Source organism: Hypomesus nipponensis, chromosome 24, assembly GCF_054491055.1.
Source record: "Hypomesus nipponensis isolate SF chromosome 24, ASM5449105v1, whole genome shotgun sequence".
Classification (NCBI taxonomy): domain Eukaryota; kingdom Metazoa; phylum Chordata; class Actinopteri; order Osmeriformes; family Osmeridae; genus Hypomesus; species Hypomesus nipponensis.
In genome coordinates, this window is record NC_140384.1 from 9,420,001 (window position 1) to 9,435,000 (window position 15,000).

The 15,000-nt window shown below is 46.8% G+C and overlaps 3 protein-coding genes and 1 long non-coding RNA gene across 13 annotated transcripts in view; 2 read left to right on the forward strand and 2 right to left on the reverse strand.

The window, feature by feature from the left end:
* LOC146233138 (transducin-like enhancer protein 1) overlaps nt 1-2,502 on the forward strand; it is an 18,463-nt gene extending 15,961 nt beyond the window's left edge. For all 4 annotated transcript variants that reach the window (XM_084690313.1, XM_084690314.1, XM_084690315.1 and 1 more), the window contains exons 18-20: nt 204-354; nt 758-834; nt 1,508-2,502. In XM_084690313.1, coding sequence (XP_084546439.1) covers nt 204-354; nt 758-834; nt 1,508-1,615 — 336 coding nt within the window. In that variant the 3' untranslated portion in view covers nt 1,616-2,502. The remainder of the gene's footprint in view (nt 1-203; nt 355-757; nt 835-1,507) is intronic.
* A 6,497-nt stretch (nt 2,503-8,999) lies between these two features.
* LOC146233139 (TELO2-interacting protein 2-like) lies at nt 9,000-10,466 on the forward strand. Of its 2 annotated transcripts, XM_084690532.1 has the most exons (6): nt 9,001-9,017; nt 9,105-9,264; nt 9,403-9,495; nt 9,645-9,807; nt 10,094-10,169; nt 10,245-10,466. In XM_084690532.1, exons 4-6 carry the CDS (start codon nt 9,656-9,658, stop codon nt 10,263-10,265), a joined length of 249 nt encoding a protein of 82 aa, XP_084546658.1. In that variant the 5' UTR covers nt 9,001-9,017; nt 9,105-9,264; nt 9,403-9,495; nt 9,645-9,655; the 3' UTR covers nt 10,266-10,466. The 2 variants fall into 2 exon arrangements, with proteins under 2 accessions (XP_084546659.1, XP_084546658.1); XM_084690533.1 differs by lacking the exon at nt 9,105-9,264 and having other exon boundaries at nt 9,000-9,017.
* On the reverse strand, nt 10,406-12,033 carry LOC146233140 (uncharacterized). Of its 3 annotated transcripts, none has more exons than XR_014742273.1 (5): nt 11,850-12,033; nt 11,399-11,463; nt 11,088-11,166; nt 10,760-10,979; nt 10,406-10,620 (listed from the first exon to the last, which is right to left on the reverse strand). It is a non-coding gene; the product is annotated as an uncharacterized LOC146233140 (long non-coding RNA). The 3 variants fall into 3 exon arrangements; XR_014742271.1 differs by having other exon boundaries at nt 10,760-10,855; nt 11,850-12,031; XR_014742272.1 differs by lacking the exon at nt 11,850-12,033 and adding an exon at nt 11,583-11,698 and having other exon boundaries at nt 10,760-10,855.
* A 933-nt stretch (nt 12,034-12,966) lies between these two features.
* Nucleotides 12,967-15,000, reverse strand: part of mapkapk5 (MAPK activated protein kinase 5) — a 10,568-nt gene continuing 8,534 nt past the window's right edge. For 3 of the 4 annotated variants that reach the window (XM_084690604.1, XM_084690605.1, XM_084690602.1), the window contains one exon: nt 14,573-14,817. In XM_084690604.1, the coding sequence (XP_084546730.1) occupies nt 14,723-14,817 (95 nt within the window). In that variant the 3' untranslated portion in view covers nt 14,573-14,722. Of the gene's footprint in view, nt 14,818-15,000 lie in introns of all 4 variants that reach the window. The other variant, XM_084690603.1, reaches the window with a different exon arrangement.

The following is a 15,000-nucleotide window of genomic DNA, read 5'->3' on the forward strand; positions in this document are numbered from 1 at the left end:
CTGCTCCCCCAGGAGGCCAGCTGCAGGAGCATGCCTAGACACGTGGAGGAACACACACACACACACACAGAGACACATATACACACACTTGGATATGCACACACACTTGTGTACTAAGCACTAATGACTTTGTTTCCTAATGGTGTGTGAATGTGTCTCTTCTCTGTGTGTGTGTGTGTGTGTGTGTGTGTGTGCACGTGCAGATCTTCTCTCTGGGTTACTGTCCTACAGGAGAGTGGCTGGCGGTGGGCATGGAGAGCAGTAATGTGGAGGTGCTGCACGTCACCAAGCCTGACAAGTACCAGCTGCACCTGCACGAGAGCTGCGTGCTCTCCCTGCAGTTCGCCTACTGCGGTGAGACAGGCTCTCTGGCTCGCTCGCTCTCTCTCTCTGTGTACCTATGTCTCTCTCCCTGTCTCTCTCTCTTTTTCTCTTTATGTCTCCCTGTATACCTCTCACTCACTCTCTCTCTGTCTCTCTCTCTGTGTACCTCTCTTTCTCCCTGTCTCTCTTTCTCTGTGCCTGTCTCTCTCTTTCTGTGTGCTTCTGTCTCTCTTTCTTACTGCATCTCTTACTTTCGCTCTCTCCTTCTCTATCTCTCTTTCTCACACAGAGACAGATATACAGCATCTGTCTCATTCTCACTACATCTCTTACTTTTACTTTATGTCTGAATCTCTCTCTCACTCTCTCTCTCTGTCTCTCTCTCTTTCTGACCTTTCCATGCTTATAAAATGCCTGTCCTGTCTGTCCTTAGGCAAATGGTTTGTGAGCACAGGCAAGGACAACTTGCTGAATGCATGGAGGACCCCCTATGGAGCCAGTATATTCCAGGTACTTCCATCTCATCACCCACACAGCTGCTACCCAGCTTCAGTAGCACACAGTAATACCTGGCCTACACATGGGAGATCACAACCTAATCTGTTTTCCTGACTCATTTCCTTTTCTCCCTCCTTCTCCCCCCCCTCTCCCTCTCTCTCCCCCTTGTCCATCTTCTCCTCCCCCCACTATCTCATCCTCCTCCCTCCCTCTCTCCCTCCCCTTCTCTCCCTCCCTCCCCCTCTCTCTCTCCTTCTCCTCTCTCCTCTCCCCCTCTCTCTCTCTCTCTCTCCCCCCCCCCTCTCTCTCCTCCTCCCTCTCCCCCCCTCTCTCTCCCCCTTGTCCATCTTCTCCTTCCCCCACTATCTCAACCTCCTCCCCCCTCCATTTCCTGACTCCTCCTCTCTCTCTCCTCACCCTCTCCTCCTCCCTCTCTCCCTCCCCTTCTCTCCCTCCCCCTCTCTCTCTCCTTCTCTCTCCTCTCTCTCTCTCTCTCTCTCTCTCTCTCTCTCTCTCTCTCTCTCTCTCTCTCTCTCTCTCTCTCTCTCTCTCTCTCTCTCCCCCTCTCTCTCCTCCCCCTCTCTTTCTCTCCCCCTCTTATCCCCCTCTCTCTCCCCCCTCTCTTTCTCTCCCCCTCTCCCTCCCCCCTCTCTCTCCTCCTCCCCTTCTCCTCTGCCTCCACCAGTCTAAGGAGTCCTCCTCGGTGCTGAGTTGTGACATCTCCGTTGACGACAAGTACATTGTCACTGGCTCTGGGGACAAGAAGGCCACCGTCTATGAGGTCATCTACTAACGCTGACCTGAGGTCGGCCACGGACCAACCAAAGCAGCTGTCCGCTGTGTTCCCTGCTGTGATCAGCTGATCCAGGACCAGCACATCACCACACCCCACCCCCAGGTGGAGCCCCCAGTACTCGGAGGGATGGACGGTAAACAAACAGACGGATGGGTTGACTATGGATAGACAGACAGGTAGACAGACGGGTAGACAGATGGATGGACAGGTAGACAGACAGGTAGACAGACAGGTACACAGATGGATGGACAGGTAGACAGACAGGTAGACAGACAGGTAGACAGACAGGTAGACAGACAGGTACACAGATGGATGGACAGGTAGACAGACAGGTAGACAGACAGGTAGACAGACAGGTAGACAGACAGGTAGACGGACAGGTAGACGGACAGGTACACGGACAGATGGACGGACAGATGGACACTCGATAGACAAGACGGTTGGATGGATCAGACGGGATGGATGAGTTTGAAACTTTGGGATTGCCCGAATGGCGGCGTTTTTATTTTTATTTTTTACAGACGATGAATGTTAAAACAGCCCTGTGACCTCTGACCCTGACCGTGACCTCAGCCCATTGTCACGACGATGACCTTTCACACCTTCCTGTTGTACCCCTCGCCCATCTGTTCCTCTTTTGCTTACGATTAGTTATCTTTGTATTTTTGTTATGGTCGAACATTTGTAAAAAGTGTACATATGTCAGGTTTTTTTGTTGTTTTGTTTTTTTCTTACAGTAAATGCTTTAGTAATAACGAACATGTTTGGTATGACTTTTACATGGGAACAAAATCTAACCAGGAAAAAAACACTAAATGGTCTTAATGATAGCTAATTATTCACTGATTTGAAATGTCTAGACAAATAAATGTTCTGTTTTCTTACGTCTGTCTCGTCCCTGGCGTCGTTCTTTGCGGCGACTGGCGACAACTACTCCTGTGCGCCATTTTAGTCCCCCTCCCTCGCCTTCCTCCTCCCTCCCTCCCACACTCCCTCCACCCCTCCATCTCTTTGTCCCCCTCGTGATCACAGCTACCTCAGTGATATCCAGGAGGATTATTCCCCTAAATCTCTCCCATCCGTAATCTCTCCCATCCGTAATCCCATTTATCTCCGCGGTGTGTCTACAGTATCCACTTTTTTTTCTTCTTCTCCTTCATCACTGTTGATTTGTTCTGGCTCTCTAATGTGTCAGCGTGCTAATGGCCCCAGTGTGCTAATGTGTCTCTGCGGTGTGCTACTGTATGTAGCATGTTAGCAGTGGGCCGCTAGGGTGTTAGCGTCCTAGCGCGTGAGAGGAAGCCCATTGGCGTGCCACTGTTATCATGTTAGCGTTAGCGGGCTAATGAGCTTAGCGCTGTCTCCCACCTGAGGTGCTGCTACACCCGACAGAGATGATCAGCTCTGCTAGAGCTGTAGGTGCTCTGGCTATCAGGCACAAACACCTGCCTGGCTCCCTAGGCCTCTGGATCACTAACACACACACACACCTAGTAACACTCACACACCTAGTAACACACACACACACACCTAGTAACACACACACACACCGAGTAACACACACACACCATTTTGTAGGTTACACACACACACAGAGAATCCATATTGCAGGCTGCACACACACACACACACACACACACACCCCAGGACACTGCACACAGCAGATAGCACTGCTCTGTCCTGTCAACACAGGGGATAATCAGCTGCAGGGGATTGTGGGTAAGCCGTAATAATCCCTCACATGGAATATGGAAAACATCAGAGAGTTATTCAATAGGAGGGAGATAAAGGTTGTGTGTGTGTGTGTGTGCGCATGCGAGCATGATGGAAAGGGGGGTGTTTGTGTGGGCTAGAAGTAGTATAACTGTGTGTGTGTATTTAAATGTGAGCGGGGAACAATTACCCCGGTGCTACAGATCTCTTTGAATCCAATAGAAGACGACAGTGCTTCGGTACATCGTTTCCTTTCATAACAATCAAATGTACCCCCCCCCCCCCCACACACACACACACACACACAAGCCTCGTTTAGCCTGACTCGACAGAGAAGGCTGGCTGAAGGTCTTAATGAAGTGGCGACAGCAACAGCTGCAGGAGTCTCTGAAGGAGCTGCCTGTCTACCGTAGAGCAGACACACAAGTCCCCAGCCACCCTCACCTCGTGTCTCTATCACACAAGGCTGATTACCGCGAGCTCTGCTGCTGCGTTTGAATGCCAACGGTCGTGGGAGGAGGGGGAGAAGGATGAGGATGCGAGACAGTGACGATCTCTAAATGTCACAGACGAGGGAGCGTCAGGAGCAGGAACAACAATCTGGTCCATTCCAGTCCTTCGGGAGTAGTTGTTCACTGCAGTCACCTATAGCTGTGTTCTGCATTCTTCCAGCGGAATGACGACAGCGAAAATGGAAGGAAGGCATTCCACGTGATCCGCTCTGGAGTTGTCCTATACCGTGAGGTCTCTTGAGAGGATTCATCCATATACGAATGTCCTTGATTACAGATACGAAGACGAGATCTGACTTTAGACTGATTAAAAAGGACACATAGACCACTGTTGCGTGCTGCATAGTCTTTCAGTCCGTCTTTCCGCGCCACACACACACACAGAATATAAACCTCCCGTAATTATGCACCCACTGCATTAATCGCTGACGGTTATGGACTGGGAGCCCGCCAGACCCTCCCACAGGACCGGATTTCGAGGGTTTTAATCTGTTAAATATGTGCGCGCTACGTCGCTAATCTGCTGTTAATCTCACAGACACTTTTTATGGGATTGCACATAGCAGCGGGATTAACGCGCCACAGATCAGGGCGTGTGATTTGCATAATCCCCTGGTTCTGATCAAACAAACGTTTGTCCTTCTGTTGGACTGAAACTGCTGTACTTAACTTAATCTCAAACTCCAACCGGAATGTCCCTGGTGTTTCTACCGCTAAAGGAGTAATGCACTGTAATATCAAAGTAGCCCATTTGTCTGGAGCTGTGGCCTCAGAAATGTCAAGATGAGTTGAGGGCAACTGTGTGTTTATCCAACTCACAACTGTAGATCAACTGGCATAAATTATTGGACCTAACGTGTGTGTGTGTGTTTTTGTGCGTGTGTGTGTGTGTGTGGAAGCTGCAGTCCGTGAGCCCCAGTCTCTCTCAGATGGAACTGTGTCGACCTCTCCACTAGCCTCCATTTTCCGCTCAGTGGGTTTGGTGAAATCCTTCGTGTGGAGAAGAGCTGTGATAAAGTGGATGGGAGAAGAGAGGGGAGGAGGGTGGGAGAGGAGAGGAGAGGGGACGCCTGAGGCTTGGGTGAGGAGAGTGAGGAAGGGTGTGGGGGGGAGGATCACGCTCTATTGACTCAATCACTCCAGGGGGAGGATGAGGGAGGATGGGGGGGGGGGGGGGCAGGGTGTGATCTGAGTTTAGGTGGGGGCAGACCCTGAGCTGGTCTCCACTGTCAATGTTCCTTAATCTGCAACATCTCTCTCTCTCTATCCACTGTAGATACCCCTCTCTCTCTGTCTACCTCCCTCTCTCTGTCCCCCTCTCTCTACCTCCATGTGTTCATACCTTTTTTTCTCTCACTATTTCCATCCCCCTTTCTCTCGTTCCCTATCTATATATTGCCTCTCTTCATCCCCTTCCTCTCTCTCTCTTCCTATCTCTATCTCCTGTCTTTCTCCCCACTCCTCCCTCTCTCCACCCTCTCCCTCTCGTTCTATCTCCCTGTCTTCCTCCCTTGTCCTCTCTCTATCTTTCGTATCTCTCTCCTCCACTCCTGGCAGATTAGCGAGTGAATCGATGTAGCCTCTGCCCTCGCTAAACGCAGGACATGCTCCAGCAGGCTCCCCTCACCACCCGCAGATCAGCATCTGACCAGCATCGACCCGTCTGCCTCGCTCCTCCACCCATCCCCTCTTCACCCTCCCTCCCCTCCATCTCTCCGTCTCCCCACTGCTCCAAGCCGCCTGCCGCCGCAAACACCAGGCTCAACACTGAGCTGAACACCAGGCTGAACACTGAGCTGAACACCAGGCTGAACACCAGGCTGAACACTGAGCTGAACACCAGGCTGAACACCAGGCTGAACACCAGGCTGAACACCAGGCTGAACACTGAGCTGAACACCAGGCTGAACACTGAGCTGAACACCAGGCTGAACACTGAGCTGAACAACAGGCTGAACACCAGGCTCAACACTGAGCTGAACACCAGGCTGAACTCTGAGCTGAACACCAGGCTGAACACTGAGCTGAACACCAGGCTGAACACCAGGCTGAACACTGAACTGAACACCAGGCTGAACACTGAGCTGAACACCAGGCTGAACACCAGGCTGAACACCGAGCTGAACACCAGGCTGAACACCAGGCTGAACACTTAGCTGAACACCAGGCTGAACACCAGGCTGAACACCAGGCTGAACACCAGGCTGAACACCGAGCTGAACGCCAGGCTGAACGCCAGGCTGAACGCCAGGCTGAACGCCAGGCTGAACACCAGGCTGAACGCCAGGCTGAACGCCAGGCTGAACGCCAGGCTGAACGCCAGGCTGAACACTGAGCCTCACTCTCTACCTGTGTCCCTCTCTTCCTCTGACTTAGTTTAATACTAACGCCACAGTATAATATCGTTCAGTAGTTTAGTGAGCTAACTATAATCATAGACACCAGAGTATAGTTTGGTAGTATGGTGTCAGGTTAGTATAGTTCGATAGTGACAGGAAAGAGTGGTTCAGTGGTGATTAATAAAAGCTGTAACAGTGTCTCTCTAATGGTCCTGGAGCGAGGCAGGCAGGCAGACACTGCCGTGACTCAACACTGAAACAAGAGATAATTGCTTCCCCCTCTTCTCTCTTTTTTTCTCCTCCGCTTTTATTTCTCTGGCTCTCCAGCCGAGTGATTACCCCTCGTTAAAATCAGAATAAAACGTTGTTAGCGCCGATCGCTAGGGCCCTCACCAGCCTACAACACACTCACTCAGTCGCACTCAGCCTGCCGCTAAATGAATGGCCTTTGAGGAATGTTACTCTAATTCCAATTAGCTCTCCATGTCTGGAAGAGAGCCAAGGTGAGAGGAAACACACACACACACACACACACGCACACACATCCCAACACACAATCATACATATCTACACACACAGTCATACACACACGGACAAAGAGATGTGAAAACACATGCATAGACAAACACGTACACACTGTTACAAACACTCAAGTCACACACTAACATACTCCAGTGCACACGCTCCACCCTCCACCCCTGGCCAGGGATAGCAGCAGCTAATGCAGCTCTCTGAGGAACCAGGAGAGTAATTAGACTCTAAAACACACACTGTAAATCTCTCTCTGATTGGTGAGTTCACACACCGCTCCACAAACACAGTTTATCTGCCACCAATTAACTCCGCAGCCACAAGGGACTTGGGCGGGATTGCTGAGCTGCACACACGCATACACATTCTCACACTTGTACACACTTGTACACACGCATGCAGACTTACACACACAACACAGACAAATCTTACCCAAGAAAGACAGAGGTTGTGGTAGTGTGGTGAAAGAGACAGATGTGTGTGTGTGTGTGTGTGTGAGAGAGAGAGAGACGGAGAGAGGAGAGTACTGTACATACTAACAGTGTCGCTTGGTGTCTTATCTGCCCATGTTTATATGACTGCAGGATTTAGTCACATGACCTGAGAGACAGGAGCAGTCAGCCGCCAAAACTCATTTCCACCTTCAAAAGACTCGCTTATCTCTCCACTGACAGCTTACCGTGTGTGTGTGTGTGTGTGTGTGTGTGTGTGTGTGTGTGTGTGTGTGTGTGTGTGTGTGTGTGTGTGTGTGTGACCAAGGGTGTAATAGAGAGAGCAGCATGAGATTTGATTCGGGTGGCTATGTATGACTCATTCACATGCAGGAACATAATCTATAGGTTATACCTTAGATGCACACACACACACACACACACCTTGCATTTCCTACTTCAGGGTTTTGTGTGTCACTCACCTCCTGCGAGGTATGGTTGCCATGGTAACACATTTTTGGCTGTGGCATGCTGTGAATGGTGGAGGTGTTTCTTCAGCGCGGTATTGGAACGAAGCAGATGTAAACAGCACGGTGGAATTTCCAACCAAATGAGTGTCTTGCCACATTGCTAAGACTTGTCAAATCGTGTCAGACCTGTATTGGTGCACAATCACATGGGCCTGGATTTTAAGAGTTTTGTGATCAGAGTGTGTTTGTGGGAAATAGAAATACAAATATAGATGTTCAGTGCTCCCTGGTGGTCACATGAAGGTGGGTCTTATAGCTGTCGGAGAATTTCAGCTTGCTGCGGGCTTGGAGAAAAGTGTCATGATTTGACCCAAGTTAATATAATAAAATCACCGGAATGAGCATTAGCACGATATGTATCACACTCATAACATTACATTTTTTGTGATGATTGACTAATTCATATATTGATTAATTGCATATTAATGTTACCAATGAAACTAATAAATTACAACAATATGAAAGCAGTTTTTAAAGGGGTACTATTCAAATGCCACCATTGGGTTGCGCTTTAATATCGCCATCTAGCGGTTTAATGTGAGAATTAAAGGTGCCGTTCTCACAGTAAACCACCAGATGGCAATGGTAAAGCGCAGCCCTATGGAAGGGTTTTTTAAAGGGCACTGTTTCGACAGCGCCATTGGGCTGCGCTTCGATACCGCCATCTCGTGGTTTAAAGGGAGAATTACAGGTGCAGTTCGCACAGTAAACCACCAGATGGCGATGGTAAAGCGCAGCCCTATGGAAGGGTTTTTTAAAGGACACTGTTTCGACAGCGCCCGCTGGGCTGCGTTTCGATACCGCCATCTCGTGGTTTAAAGGGAGAATTACAGGTGCAGTTCTCAAACCACCAGATGGCGGTGGTCATCACTGAACGCTAAACTATCTACATTTAGTTCTCACAATTCAAAACATTATCGTTTTTAATGCAAGAACTCGAGTTCAGCTGTTCAAACGTACATTTATTTGTGCCCATAACCAAGAAAATATCACTGTTTCAGGCATTCATTCAGCATTTAGTATCCATCACATTCACAAAATGAGCTTTGTCCAGGTGTTCAATTAAAATGGACCAAACCATCTGCAGGGGTGCTCATCATCACACATCCCAACCTTGTTAACTTGGTTGGTGTGAACAAAACGTGAATTATACAATAAATATACATAATAACAATACAACATACAAACATGAAGATTGTTATTTTGTGATTGATTAAAGAAGAACACCTAAACAAATCCAATCCACATTCCCCTGCCAATTAACAATGGGAGTGGCCGGTACTACATAATTATAGACATTGGCCCAGTCCAGCTTCTTCTGGCTGTGTGCCACTCACTAACAGGCAAGTAACACGCAAATTGCACGTTATCATGCCTGAGAAATAGAGATGATCTCCATGCCTGAAACTAGAATACTCTTAACCCTGCAGAGGAACTCCTGGGCTCATTGTAGAGCAGGGGTGTTCAACCCTGCTCTTCAGGGGCTGCTGTCCTGTGTTTTTGATGTTTCCCTGATCCAGCACTCCTGATTCAGATGAATGGCTTCTTGTCAAGCTCTGAGGAAGCCTGATGAATCTTTATTTATATCAGGTGTGTTGGAGCAGAGAAACATTAGGATTGAACACCGTAATGTAGAGGAAGATGCATAGACTTGAACTAAGACTGCGGTTCTTCATACACTGACGGTACGCATGTTTTTGTGTGCATGTTTCCCTCCTCTGGTACCAGCCTGCTGCAGAACTGCTCCAGTACAACAGAGCTGAGGTTCTCCACCACGCCCTCTTCAACCACCTGTACACATCTAAAGCCCCTCTCATACAGGTACAACCAGATCCACACGACTGTAGCTCGTACATGCAGTGGGCTATTACTTGCTTGATCAATGCTGCCTCAGGCTGCTGTTGTAGATATCTGTTGCTTTTCTTTGACAAATTTGATGGATGCAGTTCTGAGATGCCTGACTGTTTCAGGTGGTGTTGCCATGCGTTGGAAAAATCCCCTGCTCACTGTCGCCTCCCGGAGGCCCAACCGGTACGACACGGTGCTGCGTCTGGTCCTGTCCCACATGGAGGTGGAACACAAGCTGCCTCTGCGCAGGGTCTACGCTGGCATCCTGCCACTGTTCATAGACAGGTGGGCTGCTTGTATCTGTCTGCAGCCAATCTAGGACCCTGGTTGATTGTAAACCAGGCTGTACTATAGTACTGGAGTACAGTTATAACTGTGCTCTCATCAAAGAGCAACTGCGCAGCCTCCAAGTCTGTGCGTCCTAACAGGATTGGTGGTACCTGGAGGTGTGATGGTCCTGAGGAGCAGAGCCGGATCACCATCCTGGAGAAGACCATCACTGCAGCCTGGTCAGATTCCATTTCCTGTTGTGGCTCTTCTGTCAGCTCATCAGTATCATTCTGTGTTTAAGGTGGCGTGTGAGTGTGCTGGTGAGGAGACTGGCTGACGCATCTGCTGCTGTCCACAACCACCGAGGGAAAGTACAGGTCTGACATGAACGTAGCTGGAAAAGGTAGATGTGGAGATCTCACAGCAAACTTGATGGTTGTGTTTTGTTCCAGACTTCTACATGTGGACAGTAGCTGTGCTGCCTACAAATGATATGCCAGAGACATCAACACTGCTACCTCCTATACCAGACTGGGGGGTCCAGAACTACCATCAGACCCTGTGCTGGATCTGGACATGTTGTTCTGTTTATATAAAGTTGACAAAAGACTGATTCTGTCTTTGAACATGTTTATTTCAGATCATTACATACAATAAAAACAATCAATAACTTAGCCTTAGCTAAGTAATTTTTTTTTGTTGGTAAAAATGCAGGAGAAGGAGTTCGAGAGCGCGTACGGGGGCTGTTTTAGGCCGGAATTGCTCAGGAGCTAGCCAGGGATGGTCAGAAGATGATTACAGCTGGCTGGGTCCATGTCCAGAAGGAGACTGTTCAAAAGACATGAAGTAAAAGTGCAAATGAAGGTACCAATTAATATAAACCCATATGAACAATATTGGGACATGACTATGTTCAAGACAAAATTAACCAAAATCCAATTAACAATATTTATGAAGACCATATTACCTCAAGGCTGACAAGGTGAGGGGTTCCTCGATGCAAAAAGGCTTTTTCCAGAGCCTTGTCAAATGCATGGATGGGGAAGTTGTAGATGTATCCATACTGTAACACACACAACAATGTGATTACCACATGAGTTGATTAGGAGCTAACAAATGAGAAACAGTCAGACGAGACTCTTTTCTCTCTTCATTCCACTTTTCTGCTGAGGGGAACCAGCTTCCTCCTTGGGGGGGGGGGGGAACATTCATTGGCATTATTGTCAGGATGACAAATTGCATATTTAACATACATAAACTTCAGGGTGTTCATACAAGAGCGTATGGTTGCTTACTGTCTGATGAAGCGAGGTCAATAGAGAGGTTTTTGGCAATCTGATCCAAGGCCTTCTCATAGTTCTCACTCGACTTCACCTGAGAGACACGAATGATGGAGACGTCATCTATCTGCATACCAAAACACAACTCTTTACTCTGTCGCTGGAAAAGCTGCTCTCTCAATAATCTTCATGTACAGAAAACATTGTCGTTTTAAGAATTGCATTTTAGACACTATCTTCAGATTATCTGAGGCAACAGTAACTATGTATTATCAATATGCAGACTAACATAACTACACGTTTAATATCATTAGAAAACAACTTGCCCCTTTCCTCTCCGGTGGTTGCACAGGCCTGTTATGTTGAACTCGTTCCTGCTGAAGTTTTTGTCCTGTTGAGAGCAAATTATCATAAGAATAGAGGCTCGAAACCTACAAGCAGAACAGTTTGTTACATATAACGTTACAGATAACCTACAGGGACAGAACTGGATGTCACTGTTTAACCTACATGCATTCCCCGTGCGTTTGGCTAGCTCGTTAGCACACAGACGAACCCGTCACTTTACCGCAGTTTCATAGGCGTTCATGTTTGCTGGTTGCGATTTATGGACCAAATTAAAAAATATCTGAAAACAAATATCGAATGTCTACCGGGGAGATAACCATTTAAAAACAGGACTTGAAATTCCCTGATGAACATGTTAGTAGGCTATCGATACGCTAGCTAGCAAACGGAGAAATCAATATCCGTACACCATTCATTGCAGTTACTTACGTCGCCGTGCTGCATCTTCAAATCCTTTTCAACGTGTCGTTGACGGCTTCTCGGCTGTTTCAACCTGTCGATACAATATCAAAATATAAACTGTAATTACATATCTATTTTAGGTTCTGAGTCAGTGAAGCCACGACATTGACATCCAGAACGCCGACATGTTTTTTTTTGCGTGACGCAATTTTTTCTTCTGAGGGTAGACTACGGCAGATTGCAACCAATAATGCATTATCGCCCCCTACTGTACGAAGGCCTAAGTTTTCCATAACCTCAAAAATACATGGTGATATCTTAATACTTTATATTACTGTGGTGTTGAAATCAAATACGCCAATCTAGCGATCGTTTCGTGTCAGTAATAATGTCAGTGAACGCTGCTTTGTTCAACACACATGGCCATCATTCGTTTACGTTGATTCACCGGACAGAAAGAGACACTCAGTCTATGGAGAATCGCATGCTCAAAACTGGCTACTTGTTTTAGATAAGTGCGTTCCCAACTGGGTGGGCTTAATGTAGTGGGCCCATGTGGCTGACTTTACTGACATCAGACTCAAGTACATATGTTAATTTTAGTCGATAAATGGTTTGTTCTGGGGGTTAGAGACTAGAGTAAGGGTGGCAGACATACACCATCGTGTCCCACGTGGTTGACTGCCGCCGCTCTCAATCCCCTCCTCATCTGCATTGCTAATGTCTGTGCGGAGGTGCTAACTATGCAAACAATTACCGACAATCCTGCGAGCGTGCAGAATTACACACTAATTACCCAGGCATGCTAATCAGCTCCCCGCGCTGTTCTATCCGCTCGTTAGCGGCTAATATTCACATCACTAATAGAGATGAATTGGCAAACACTGTAGTGTTTTGTAACAGGCAATTTAGTGTCTAAACAATGAGGAAATCTAGGGCCCTCACGAGGGGGAGTATGTGTGCGCGCGTTAGACAGGAATTTAGCTTTGTGACAGTAACCCGTCTTGACACCTTGTATACACGAGGTCACTGTCAGTCATGTGTACAGTACAACATGTGTAGAACGTGTACAACAACTGATGACTGATGGTGTTTAATGTTTGTGTTGAAACAAAACAACCAGACCAAAGGGGACCCAGACCAGTTATTTATGTTGTAAAGACTTCCTTTATTACAAACAGTCAGCATGTGGATGGTAATGCCAGCAGGGGGGAGGGGAAATACTGACCGAGGAACATACAGAACTGAAGTCTTCCATGACGGTTTAAGTGCTACATTAGAAAACAGGGGGAGAGAGACTGTGTGCATGCCTCTCACCCCAAAATGTTTAAACTATAAGAATTCTCTGATTTGACACCATCTGGCTGTAATATAGCTAACTGTATGTGTTAGAGAGCTAAACCTAGACCCATCCAATTATGTTCAGATTGAATATGCAGAGCCTGTTAAATGGATGATTTTTCCATAATTCCTTCAGACAGGTGACAGCAGTAAAGACAGGTTGAGTCTATAAAACCAGGGCAACGCTCCGCGTTCCACAGCATTAGCATCAAGTATGAACGAAGGATTCTGATTTACCAGAAAACCCGTTTCCAGCCACGGAGGGTTTTTAAGTAGCGTACATTTGATTGATATTCCCCACGGTGTCCTTTTCACTTCATGGTCTTCGGCTCTCAGTCCTGTCAGCTTTATGAGCTAAATCGAACGTGTCTAATCTCGCAGCGGTAGGGTTTGTTCAACAACAGAACAAGCTGGCTGACAATCTCGCTCTCCCGCGCACACGCACATAAAATCCTCAAGCACGCACGCACGCACGCACAATCTTTTTTTCTCTTTGAAATCAAAGAGCAGTTTTCAGCTCCGTGTTGTATGAGAAGATTTCATGCAGCTCATGGGTTGCCTCGCTATTGTCCCACACGTTCATATATAAAAGAAGAAAATAAACGATAATAAAAACAGACTCGAGACCAAATCTGCTCCCATCAGAATAAGGCTAAGACTTTAGAAGACGTCAGGTGATTAGAAGTTTGACAAAGCACTAATTAAGAGCGCGAATATATAAAAAAGAAAGAAAAAAGATTCAAAGTATGTCACATTACAAATAATCCAAGTACTGACTTGGAGCCTTCTGGGTGTCTGATAAATAGTGGTCTCTTGTGATAAAACTAAGTTTAACCGCGTTAACACAGCAGTGAGTGGAGCTACAGAAAGGTCGATGCTCCACGTCACAATAATACTGCAACACATACATACACACATCATCAAGTATGTATTTGTATGTATACAAAGCTAGAGAAGCTTCACATGATATGCAAACAACCAGAATCACTATTGCACTGCAAACTTCTCGTTAGATTATTCTTGTTGTCCTGTTAAACATCTTGTTTTGATTTAGTCTTAACAAGAGCTGCGTGTCTGTGCGTTTGCTTCTGAGGCTGATATGACATCAAAAAAGGCGCAAGGGTTTAACGTAACGGAACTCATTGTTCAATAAATAGAACTAATATCGTTGTTAAAAAATGATTGCAAGAAATTAAATACAATAAAAGGAAATAAAATCGGTTAGAGAACTAAAACATTGATGTAGGACATCTAGGATGAGTCGCCTGTAAAAAAAAACATTCCTCCTTTTCTTCTGAACATTTTTGCCCTCTCCTTTCTGCTAGTTTACTTTTTGCAAAAATAAACCCACCAAAAATATATGGTTGTTTATAATAATAACAAAACAAAAAAAATTAAAGTACCGAGTCCTCTGAGTATCTACAGCTGTACAATAGGTCTTGGTAGGGAGTTCAAGGAAAATATTTCAGCAAGTAAAATGTACAGTTATAAAAGCCTCTATACAGATGCTGGCTTAAAAAGGGTTATATGAAAGGATAGAAAAACACAGCGATATCTTGCTAGTGCGGCTCTTCCAAGTTGGTCTTCTCCTCGATGGCCTGCTTCACGATCTCAGCCAGCTTCAAACGATCCACCTTGTCACAGAAGGCCCGGCCTGGAACCAGACATGGAGCTGACTGAGCACATCTTTAAACTATTACGATCTGAACCACTGTTATGAAATCGCCTTTCCTGTCAACGCAGGAGCGAGGAGTGGGGGAGTGTGGTTGGCAAGCCCCCATTGGCTGGCTGACTGGTTGTTCTGTGTCAAGTGCTGCCTCTTACTGTTGGTCTAGTG

Excerpts from the sequence above, each read along its gene's own strand:
- LOC146233139 (XM_084690533.1), top strand. The coding sequence starts at position 9,656 with ATGCGTTGGAAAAATCCCCTGCTCACTGTCGCCTCCCGGAGGCCCAAC. Across the intron at positions 9,808-10,093 it reads CTGCCACTGTTCATAGACAG|GTGGCGTGTGAGTGTGCTGG; the intron begins GTGGGCTGCTTG and ends TCTGTGTTTAAG. Across the intron at positions 10,170-10,244 it reads ACCACCGAGGGAAAGTACAG|ACTTCTACATGTGGACAGTA; the intron begins GTCTGACATGAA and ends GTTTTGTTCCAG.